Below are 11,355 nucleotides of genomic sequence, written 5' to 3' on the forward strand. Positions count from 1 at the left end.
GAGGGACACATGTAAGAATCGAACATACACCGGAATGAGAGAGATCTAGAGATGGTATAGGTATGAGACTATACAGTTGAAGGATAGCTTAAAGGAATTGATTTGACTACTTATATCACAAAAATGCATTTGTTTTTCGGTAGCCTAACCCATAAGAACTACATGGTTAAGTGTGCTTAGCCTAGAGTAATTGTATTGATGTGTGAATACAGTCAATATAATATTTCCTGTAAATTGCCGGGATGTTATATTAAGTATCCATGACTGTAAAAGAATTATTAAGTATCTGAAAAATAATTTTTTATTTTAGTTTTGAAGTTATAATCTTACGACATTATATTCATTTAGCATTATTTAACTATTATTATTATTATAGTTATTAATTCAATTTTAACAACGTGTCAATCTTGTTGAAATACAATATCTTAATTAATTTAACTAGTCCAATTTTAAATAAATATATGTTGTTGATACAGATAAACCTGGTTAGGAATCTGAAAGCTCCTACGAAATTCTTGAAAGATAACAAAAATGAATAGTTTAGCAATCAAAAGCTGGAATAGCTCAGTTGGTTAGAGCGTGTGGCTGTTAACCACAAGGTCGGAGGTTCAAGCCCTCCTTCTAGCGTTTTGCAACTTTTTTTTGCCGTGTGATTCTGTTATACTTGTATCTTATTAGAAAGATATGAAAAATAATTATAAATTTATTGATGAAATGCTTCTCTTTTAATCCAAGAAAGTATTACATTCATATCCTTAAAGGAATGGAACATAAGTTGCCAAAAGATGGTGACTCAAAGAAATAGTTGAATGCATTGATGGCAAGTGGCAAAATATGTTTCAAGCATTTGAATTACCCTATCACCTTTCATTCATGTCCCAACAATTAGTTTGTGGCCAAGAAACCCTACTTCTGGATTGGCCTTTCAAGGCCTACGTTATTTCCAATTTTCATGCTTTCCATCATTTTCTTTTTCTTTACAAAGGAACAAAAATTTCTGCGTAGCTTAGCTCATCACCTCTAATTTTCTTACCTTATCATGCACGAATACTAAATTTCAAAATATAGCAGGTACCATTTCATATTGTAAAAAAAATTAAGATCATGATATTGAAGGCTCGTAAACTCGTACACTAATAAAAAATATTGTTATTAAAATTTAAGTAAAAAATCATGGTATAAAACATTATCATTCAATTTTAATTCCTCATAAATATGTTTGTTAAATACCATAGTAGAATAACACTTATTACATTACATATAGTATTTGGTTATATGTTAGCCATCAATGCAACAGCCTCTTTCATTTCTCCTTCAATTTTTTAATAATTTTTTATACAATATATTTATGCATTATTATTAATACTATTATTTAAAAAAATAGCGAAAGGTCCAACGGAATCCAAAATCTGAAAGTGGGTCCCGCCTGGCGCCAAGCGAAAAACCGAGAGCTGTGATTGGGATTGGGATAACAAGGCATCGAACGAGTTCATCTTCACAAACACACTCTGTATCTCTGTGTGTACGAGAAATGGCGATGGCAATGGCGCTTCGCAGGCTTTCGTCTTCAATTGAGAAGCCTATGCGCCCTCTCTTCAATGCCGGTTCCATCTACTTCAAGGTTCACTCTCTCTGCGTCTCTTCTTCTAGCTCTTAATCGCTTCTCGTAATCTCAACCTTTTTTTTTCGCTTTTATAGTCGTCTTTGCCTGACGAAGCTGTCTACGACAAGGAGCGACCCGGAGTTACAGTGAGTCCATCTTTATGATATAATCAATTTCACTTTCTAAAAGTATCCATATTCATGATTTCATGAAGAAAAATTGCGACTTTGCAGTGGCCCAAGCAGTTGAATGCTCCACTGGAAGCTGTTGATCCTGAGATTGCTAATATTATTGAGCTTGAGAAAGCCAGGCAATGGAAGGTATATATATATATATATATATATATATATATATATATATATATATATATATATATAATTATTTTATGGTCATGTATAAATATGTGGTGTTTCCTCGTTAATTTAGTATGGAAACTCTTTTCTTTTCTTTTTTTGTTATAAGTTATGTATATTTTAACTTCTTCTTTTTCTGGGTGAACTGTGAAGGGGCTGGAACTGATACCCTCAGAAAATTTCACTTCTGTGTCTGTCATGCAAGCGGTTGGGTCTGTCATGACCAACAAATACAGTGAGGGGTATCCTGGTGCAAGATATTATGGTGGAAATGAGTATGTCTGTCTCTCAACTCTTGCTTCTACATATTTTCATAATCAGGCTCCTCTGAGGTGAAGTCACTAACTAGGGAGGAGACCAAGAAATTTTAGTTCAGGACAAAATCAATAATTTATATTTATTGCACTGGAGAAGAGTTAGCAAACAACTTACATTCTAATTAAAAAATTTATTAAAATTAAACGGTAAAACTGAGTATAATCCATAGCTTTTGTGATTTCTGATAAATTTGAATTAACTTGTATAATCTATAAAAAAGTATTTTTCTTTATACATTTTTTTTTCTTTTACAATCTTAGTATTGATATATATTATCATTAATTTCCCAAATGACTAATTTTTATAATTACTAATTTTTATTGAACAATCTGAATGAACTGACTTTTTAATTAGTGAGATTTCCGTTTCTAACCATGTTTTCTTCATTCACGTTACTCGAATTCACAACTTTGATCATGAGACCGGTGCCACTCTGAGAAATGACTTGTCGATATACAAATAGGATTTTTTTTAGAAGATTAAAAGTTAATTTTCTTATCAAGAGTATTATATATTTTATCTTTACTTGCTTTAAAAGAATCAAACCCGGCTTCACAACTCATCCATCAACACAATGATGTATATATAGTTGTTGGCAATTGAGACTTTATTCTATACGGAATGCAAATTCGGAAACTTATGGATCTTTCCTTTTCAGGTATATTGACATGGCTGAAACACTGTGCCAGAATCGTGCCCTTGAGGCGTTTAGATTGGATCCCGCTAAATGGGGAGGTAAACACACAAAGACGACGAAAACATAGCAGCACAATAAAGAAATACCCTGTTGTTTATTTTTTGGGCCTTAGCAGAACGTACCATTTTTTTCGGGTTATTAGCATGCAAAGGAATGTGTCTGAGTTGCGACTTGTTATTGTTTTTGAGCCATGGCATACTTTTTCTACGGAACTCTGAACTGCTTTATACAAGATAAGGTTGAATTCAAACTAGGTTTCTAGAGGTTGCAGTCTGACATGGACTTTGGTGGTTAAATTTTGAAATGATCACCCAGGAGCTCTCTTGATACTCAATAAATTCATTGAATGTATTAGGTGTTTGCTTAAGTCTTCTGATGCCACTGAACCCATTTAAATTGCAGTGAACGTGCAGCCTCTGTCTGGGTCTCCCGCAAATTTTCATGTTTACACTGCATTGCTAAAACCCCATGAAAGAATCATGGCACTCGATCTTCCTCATGGTGGCCATCTTTCTCATGGATATCAGGTCCTTTGAAGTTTGAACCTCCACAATGCTTTTCATCATAATTTATTAACTAGCCATACCTGTATAACATTATTTTCTTTTTCTTTTTTAAACCATTACTTTTTTAAAATATTTGACTATTTATATTTTTATGAGTCATTGCGTAAACTGTTAATTTGTGGCAACCTTTAGTATAACAATCAATTTATATTATTTACGTTTTCCAGATAAGCTCTCTTAATTATTTTATAAATTCATGCTAGAAGTTCTCTCAAATCCAAATTCATTTAGTGTCTTCCGTTTTTTTAATCTAATATTGCTGCTACTACTATGCAGACTGATACCAAAAAGATATCTGCAGTCTCCATATTTTTTGAGACAATGCCATATAGACTAGACGAAAGTACAGGATACATCGACTATGACCAGGTATCATTGCAGGGTATATTTTGTCATGGTAGGGGTACCATTGGCCACATTTCATAGATATATTCGTGTCAACTTTTATGCCATCTGAATGATTTTGTTATGTAAAAATCTTGAATTCAGTTGGAGAAAACGGCTACACTCTTCAGGCCAAAATTAATTGTTGCTGGAGCCAGTGCTTATGCACGTCTGTATGATTACGCACGTGTACGGAAGGTAACATGCATACATAATTTTCAGTACTAATGATTTTATAAATAGATTGTATGATATCATTTTTTTATTTTTACCTTTTACTTGGAAAGATAGTATGGAAGTCCCAAGGTTAAATTCCTGAAACATGTTACAGGTTTGCGATAAACAGAAAGCTATCTTATTGGCAGATATGGCACATATCAGTGGATTGGTTGCAGCTGGTGTTATCCAATCACCTTTTGATTATGCAGATATAGTTACTACCACAACTCACAAGTCACTTCGGGGACCACGAGGAGCCATGATATTCTTCAGGAAAGGAGTTAAAGAAACTAACAAACAAGGAAAAGAGGTAAATTCCTAGGCAAATTTAATTTGGCATTCTTTTATTTTGATTTCCATACTCTTAAACTTCAATTCCATCTATAGGATAGTTTGTGTTGTTTCCAACTTGAACTGATGTAAATTCATAACAGTAGTTCTTCTTTTAATCTGAAGGTTCTCTACGACTATGAGGACAAAATCAACCAAGCTGTTTTCCCTGGACTACAAGGTGGCCCTCACAACCACACTATTACTGGTTTAGCTGTTGCATTGAAGCAGGTAAATAAGCGGAGAACATCGCATTTTTACTCTTACCAGTATAGTGACAGACTGAGATGGAAGGGCTGTGTCACTGTCTGTTTTTCTTCATATTTTTGTATCCACTTACAGATGTCAATGATTTTTTTTTTGTAGTAAGATTTTTCTCATTACTTTGTGCAATCAATAGAAACTACAAGATATGGCAAATTGATGGGGTGAATAAGTCATAAAATTGACATTAGTTTGTAGCTTTATCTAATGATAATGTATATCTCTTTCTTTGTGGTTGTGAATGCAGGCTACAACTCCAGAATATAGAGCATATCAAGAGCAAGTTCTCAGCAACAGCTCAAAATTTGCACAAGTACCTCATAAAAGAGATCCTCCATTTCTTTATTATTTTGGATCTTAATCCGTAAAGTGGTTACAACTTGCCTTTTCGTATCCAACAAATTAACCTAATGTGTTTCAGGCTCTGAGTGAGAGGGGCTATGACCTTGTTTCTGGTGGAACTGATAATCATCTAGTTTTAGTGAATCTGAAAACTAAGGTAATGGGAATCTGCTTTGGCATTTCATGTAAGCTTCATTGACTCTGAACGAGAAATCATCACTTCAAGTGCTCGTTCTTTGTGCAATAGTCATAAAACTGACCTCAGTTATGAATATGCTTCTGACATTTGTGGTTTCATTATGGAGAAATTTGGTAAACTAAGGAGTAATTTATTTCAATCTTAGGGGTCAGTAAAATAAACAATTTTTTTAAAAATGTGCAGGGTATCGATGGCTCCAGAGTTGAGAAGGTGTTGGAAGCAGTTCATATTGCAGCTAATAAAAACACTGTTCCTGGAGATGTGTCTGCTATGGTTCCTGGTGGCATCAGGATGGGTACAGGCTCTTTGTTGTCTGTATTACAATTTTCATTTCTTAAGTCACTGAAATTATCTCTTTTGTGGAATTCAGGAACCCCTGCTCTTACTTCTAGAGGATTTGTTGAGGAGGATTTTGTTAAGGTAGCAGAGTTTTTTGATGCAGCTGTAAAGTTGGCTTTGAAGATTAAAGCAGAGAGCCAAGGTTTTTAGACCTTCATTATGCTTCCTTAATTTGCTTTTGTTTCTTTATCTGGAATGAAATAAATGTTTTTAAGCTCATTCTGTCGGCTTGTTAGGTGTATACTAAGCTAATAAGTGGTTGTTGTTGAACTATTCTAATCAGGAACAAAACTGAAGGACTTCGTGGCCACTATTCAGTCATCTTCTACCATTCAATCAGAGATAGCAAAACTCCGACATGATGTTGAGGAGTATGCAAAACAATTTCCAACCATTGGTTTTGAAAAAGCAACCATGAAATACAAGAATTGAGAGAAAAAAATTTCCATTAGGTATGTGTTGTTCTTTTCTCGTTTTCTCATTAGTTTATTCATTTTCGTTTATTTGTTGATAAGGTCATATAACACAAGAGGTAGTTGGACACATCTGAAAGGTGGTGCACTATGGACTTTGTTCTTGTCTCATTCAAATAACATTTCATTTCATAGTCTACTCAAAGCTAAAATTTACAGTAAAAGAAAAGCAAAGCAAAGCGATGCCAATAGCTGTCATTAATCTCTGATAAATTTAAAAACTGATATAAATGAGTGATTCTTTTTACTCATTTGTATTGTCCGGGACAGGAATGTTTTCAACTATTTGACATTTATAGAATTAAATTTTCTCATCTAGGACATTCAATGTCTGATGTTCTCTAACAGATGTTAGTTTGCATTGTGACAGGTCATTCAATGGTCTTACTGGAAAAGCAATTCAACATGATCAATTTTCCTGATTCGTGGTAGTAGAGGACGACAACATATGCTTTAAAAAAATGTCAAAAGCCTTTGTAAGTGTGAATCTAGAAAACCTTGATCATTATCTCCTTGAAATGTATAGATACATATGTAATAAAGGCTTCAAATACCAAATTTCCTGAACAGATGATTGTTGAACCTACCCCTTTAATGTTACTACCGATCATTAGAAGTGATTGTATTTTCCAAAAGGTCAATTAGCCCTCCACTTCATAGAATCTCTCTGAATGCTGATGTTAATTCTTTTACCATCTTGATTATATTCCTTAAAATATGAAGCAGTTATGGCAGTTTGAATACCTATGTCTTCGGGAGCCGTAATTGTTAACCATATTTGACAAAATGTAATGAGGCTTGAAAACAGATTTGATACATACTAAAGAGAAGTAAACATAGAAGTGAAGGAAAGAAATGAAAGAAAATGCTTAAGGGAATAGAAATGCAGGAATGGAAAGAGATGCTTGAAGTAATGCTAGATATTTTTTATCTCTCAAATTTTAAAAAATCTCAAGATATTAGTGTATACATAATTTAAAATTTGTCCGAAAATATTTATGAAAAAATATTTTAAAAATCTTAATCCTCGTACAATAATAGTATCGTTTTAAAAAAAAAAAAACACATGTTATTATCTTAATTCCTTAGTTTATTAGGAAGATTTTTTCACGTATGAACCTTTCTCTTTTAATTGTTTTCAACGAGTCTTTAGAGAGAATTTATAAGAAGATACATTAACAATCAAACATATTTTAATGTACATTAAAGATTGATATTATATCTAATTTAACATTTTAATACAATAAATTTATGAATCTTTATTTATTTATATAATTTTGAACTTTCTTATATATTTAAACTTAAATTGGCATTTGAATTTCCTAACACAAATAAAAGTAAACATGACTACCATGAATTTGCATGGGTTTAGCCATTTTGACAAAGCATAGATATTGTCACTCCTTGACTAACGTCAGAGCAATATAAAGTCCAAGCTCAATTGCTATTTCTACCAAAACTTAATGAGTACAATATTCCACTGTAAAGAGAAGAGAGAAATACTGAGAATGTTTTTTAAGATAACAAGATTGAAGAAAGGAATATGGATAAATTAGAGGAAACATGCGTTAGAATTATTGGCTGAAGCATGTCTTTTAGGTTGTAGACCAACGTCCACTCCTATCGATAATGCCAAGAAAATTTCATCTACTACAGGAAATTTTTCCATGATGTTCTAGCTTATAGACATCTCATTGGATGCCAGTATCTAACCTTTACTCATTATTATGCAACCTTGAGAATTCTACGAAGTGTGAAGAATGTCTCGGTTTGTATTTTCCTTCAAATTGTTCTCTTCAGTTAAAGTAATGATTAGGCTTCATGTCTATATCTATATCTATATATATATATATATATCTATATATATATATATATCTATATATATATATATATCTATATATATATATATATATCTATATATATATATATATATAGTAGAATATCAATCACATGTTATGGTGTATATCTTGACTCTTTTTTACTATTTTAGAAGTATAAGAAACAAAACATCGTATCAAGAAGTTTTTGTGAAGCTAAATATACATAAATGAAATGTGAAATTCAATGGTTAACTTTTCTTTTACAAGATCTCGAAATCTCTTTTAAGACACTTGCATTCCTATATTGTGACAACCAACCTACATTACATACATATTGTAACAAATCTTATTTTCCATGAACAAAACATATCATTAAATTGTTATTTTGTGAGAGAAAATAATCAATACGGTCTATTAAATCTATTAAGACTTTTTCATACTACTTTTTATCGATTATCAGACATTTATACCATTTATACCTGTACTATATGAAATATACCGATCGGAGTTAATGGTCATTCATACGCAATTATCAGGTATTAATAAGTCAGATTACCTTACGCTTTACAAATATACGATATTAATTATTGATTATTGGGTTTGATTCCCTAAAAATATACTGATAACTAATCAATGGACTTGACAGTCACAAACTTTAGTGAAGTACAATCATCTTTTACAATCCCAATAAAATATACACTTCTTTACGAAACATATCTGACTTGAGGATCAGAGTGTCTTCTGCAGGTCAACAACCCATTGGAGTGGATCGCGTTCTCGGAGAGGATTGAAGATCAAAAGAGAGCAGAGCAAGGAAGGACAACCGACTCTCGGACCAATTCAACCGAAACATTTTGGCGCCCACCGTGGGGCCGAACGACATCCCCATGAAACCACGAGGAACCAGACGTGTAGACGTGCGCTCAACCTCGACATTCGGATCAATACCAGGTTTTGCAACAAGAGTACAAAATTCCATAATAATTTCTAAAGGCATGTCTTTTGTTTTGAGAACTTTCAGGAACGTTCAGCCCTACATCCAACCTTGTGAGGTTACAATACTTTTTATTATAATTTATAAATTATAATTTGTATTTTGTTTAACTCATATTCTTGTGAGTAAAAATATTATCTATAAGAAGGTTCAGTCTTCCCTTCAACCTTGTCAGGTTTCACTTTTTATTATAATTTATAAATTATAATATATTGAAGCATTTATTTTATTTAACTCATATTTTTGAGTGGTTCCAGTATTTTATTTAACTCATATTTTTGTAAGTAAAAATATCCTTTACAAGAAGGTTCAGAGCTGCGTAATTTTAAATTATAAAATATTATGCACAGGATTCAGAAATGTGTTCAACCTTGACTCTTAATTTTAAATTATAAATTATAAAATATTATCCACAGATGGTTCAGAAATGCTTTCAACTTGGTCAGGTTCTACCCACTCTTAATTTTAAATTATAAAATATGATGCACAACACGGTTCAGAGTTGGTTGTCAGGTTCTACTTACTTTTAAATTATAAATTATAAAATATTATGCACAGGATGGTTCAGAAATGCGTTCAACACCAACTCTTAATTTGGTTGGGAGCTGCTTTCAACCTTATCAGTTCTACCAACTCTTAATTTTAAATTATAAAATATTATGCACAGTATAGTTAAGAGATGCATTCAACCTGGTCAGGTTCTACCAACTCTTAATTTTAAATTATAAATTATAAAATATTATACATAGGATGGTTCATAAATGCATTCAACCTTGTCAGGTTCTACCAACTCTTAATTTTAAATTATAAATTATAAAATATTATGCACAGGATGGTTCAAAAATGTGTTCAACCTTGTCAGGTTCTACTGACTCTTAGTTTTAAATTATAAATTATAAAATATTATCTACAAGAAGGTGCAGACCTCAACTTGGTCAAGTTCTACGAACTCTTAATTTTAAATTATAAGATATCATGTGCAGAAAGACCTACCATCAACTGTGTCAGGTTATAATGGCCGCTCGGGGGAAGTCAAAAAAATGACTTCAAAAATCCCCACTCAATGCAGGAACTCAGAAAAATGACTCCTACCTCAAGCCACTTGGGGGAAGTCAGAAAAATGACCTCAAAAATCCCCGCTCAACGCAGGAAGTCAGAAAATTGACTCCTACCTCAAGACCGCTCAGGGAGAAGTCAGAAAAATGATTTCAGAAATCCCCGCTCAACGCAGGAAGTCAGAAAAATTACTCCTGCCTCAAGACCGCTCGGGGGAGTCAGAAAAATGACTTCAGAAATTCCCGTTCAACGCAGGAAGTCAGAAAAATTACTCCTGTCTCAAGACCGCTCAAGGGAAAGTCAGAAAAATGACTTTAGAAATCTTTGCTCAATGTAGGAAGTTAGAAAAATGACTCCTGTCTCAAGTCGCTCGGGGAGAAGTCAGAAAAATGACCTCAAAAATCTCCGTTCAACGCAGTAAGTCAGAAAAATGACTCCTGCCTCAAGACCGCTCGGGGGAAGTTAGAAAAATGACTTCAGAAATCCCCGCTTAACGCAAGAAGTTAGAAAAATAACTCCTGCCGCAAGCCGCTCGAGGGAAGTCTGAAAAAGGGCTTCAGAAATCCACGCTCAACGCAGGAAGTTCGAAAAAGAACTGTTATCAGTCAACTACTCAACAAGTTCAGCTTTGTCAGGTTCCAATGTCTTTTCATTATAAAAATAAATTATAAAATATTGAAGCATTTACTTTATTTTTTTTAAAAGTATATATTTTGGAGTGAAAATCTCTTAGAAAAAAGTGTCAAAAGAACTCTTAGCATTTTCTGTTCAGTCTAGGGAACATATTCAAAGAGAACTCCTAGAGTTCGCCGCTCGGTATAGAGAGTTATGAAGACTTAAAGCATAGAAGATAGACTCCCTAAATACAACGTGAGCGACCTCTTTTAAAACTCATAATAATCCCTACGCACCTCTTTTGAATAAAAGAGCTTGCTTGGGCTTGGGGGCTTATGTATATGAAATATACCGATCGAAATTAATGGTCATTCATGGGCAATTATCAGGTATTAATAGGTCAAATTAACTTATGCTTTACAAATATACGGTATTAATTATTACAAATATACGATATTAATTATTGATCATTGAGTTTGATTCCCTAAAAATATACGGATAACTTATCAATGGACTTAGTGTCACACACTCTATAAATAATACAACTGATGTTAGGTACAATCATTTTTTACGATCCCAATAAAATATAGATCTCTTTATGAAACATATCTGACTTGAGCGTCAAAGTGTCTTCTGCAGGTCAACAACCCATTGGAGTGGAAGATCAAAAGAGAGTAGAGTAAGGAAGGACGACCAATCCTCGGACCTATTCAACTGAAACAATACCAAAATCGATAATGGTAAAAGATAAAAACACTTATCATCTAGAGACTAAATAAAAAT

General features: G+C 33.0%; 1 protein-coding gene and 1 non-coding gene across 2 annotated transcripts; both read left to right on the forward strand.

Annotated features, from left to right (window-relative positions):
- Positions 1 to 553: 553 nt before the first annotated feature.
- TRNAN-GUU (transfer RNA asparagine (anticodon GUU)) lies at positions 554 to 627 on the forward strand. The gene has a single exon. It is a non-coding gene; the product is annotated as a tRNA-Asn (tRNA).
- Positions 628 to 1,460: 833 nt separating this feature from the next.
- On the forward strand, positions 1,461 to 6,739 carry LOC124826150 (serine hydroxymethyltransferase, mitochondrial). Its single transcript, XM_047298917.2, has 16 exons — positions 1,461 to 1,621; positions 1,699 to 1,749; positions 1,837 to 1,923; positions 2,110 to 2,231; positions 2,933 to 3,009; positions 3,374 to 3,498; positions 3,814 to 3,906; positions 4,027 to 4,119; positions 4,253 to 4,450; positions 4,597 to 4,701; positions 4,982 to 5,047; positions 5,156 to 5,233; positions 5,459 to 5,570; positions 5,646 to 5,756; positions 5,898 to 6,066; positions 6,458 to 6,739. The coding sequence occupies exons 1-15, from the start codon at positions 1,532 to 1,534 to the stop codon at positions 6,044 to 6,046; spliced, it is 1,557 nt and encodes a 518-aa protein (XP_047154873.1). The 5' UTR covers positions 1,461 to 1,531; the 3' UTR covers positions 6,047 to 6,066; positions 6,458 to 6,739.
- Positions 6,740 to 11,355: the final 4,616 nt, after the last annotated feature.

The sequence above is a fragment of the Vigna umbellata genome, chromosome 1 (assembly GCF_029865625.1).
Source record: "Vigna umbellata cultivar VRB3 chromosome 1, Vumbellata_1.0, whole genome shotgun sequence".
NCBI lineage: Eukaryota > Viridiplantae > Streptophyta > Magnoliopsida > Fabales > Fabaceae > Vigna > Vigna umbellata.

Coding starts and splice junctions, on each gene's coding strand:
- LOC124826150 (XM_047298917.2), top strand. CDS start 1,532: ATGGCGATGGCAATGGCGCTTCGCAGGCTTTCGTCTTCAATTGAGAAG. Junction 2,232..2,932: donor AGATATTATGGTGGAAATGA/GTATGTCTGTCT, acceptor TTTCCTTTTCAG/GTATATTGACATGGCTGAAA. Junction 3,499..3,813: donor ATCTTTCTCATGGATATCAG/GTCCTTTGAAGT, acceptor ACTACTATGCAG/ACTGATACCAAAAAGATATC.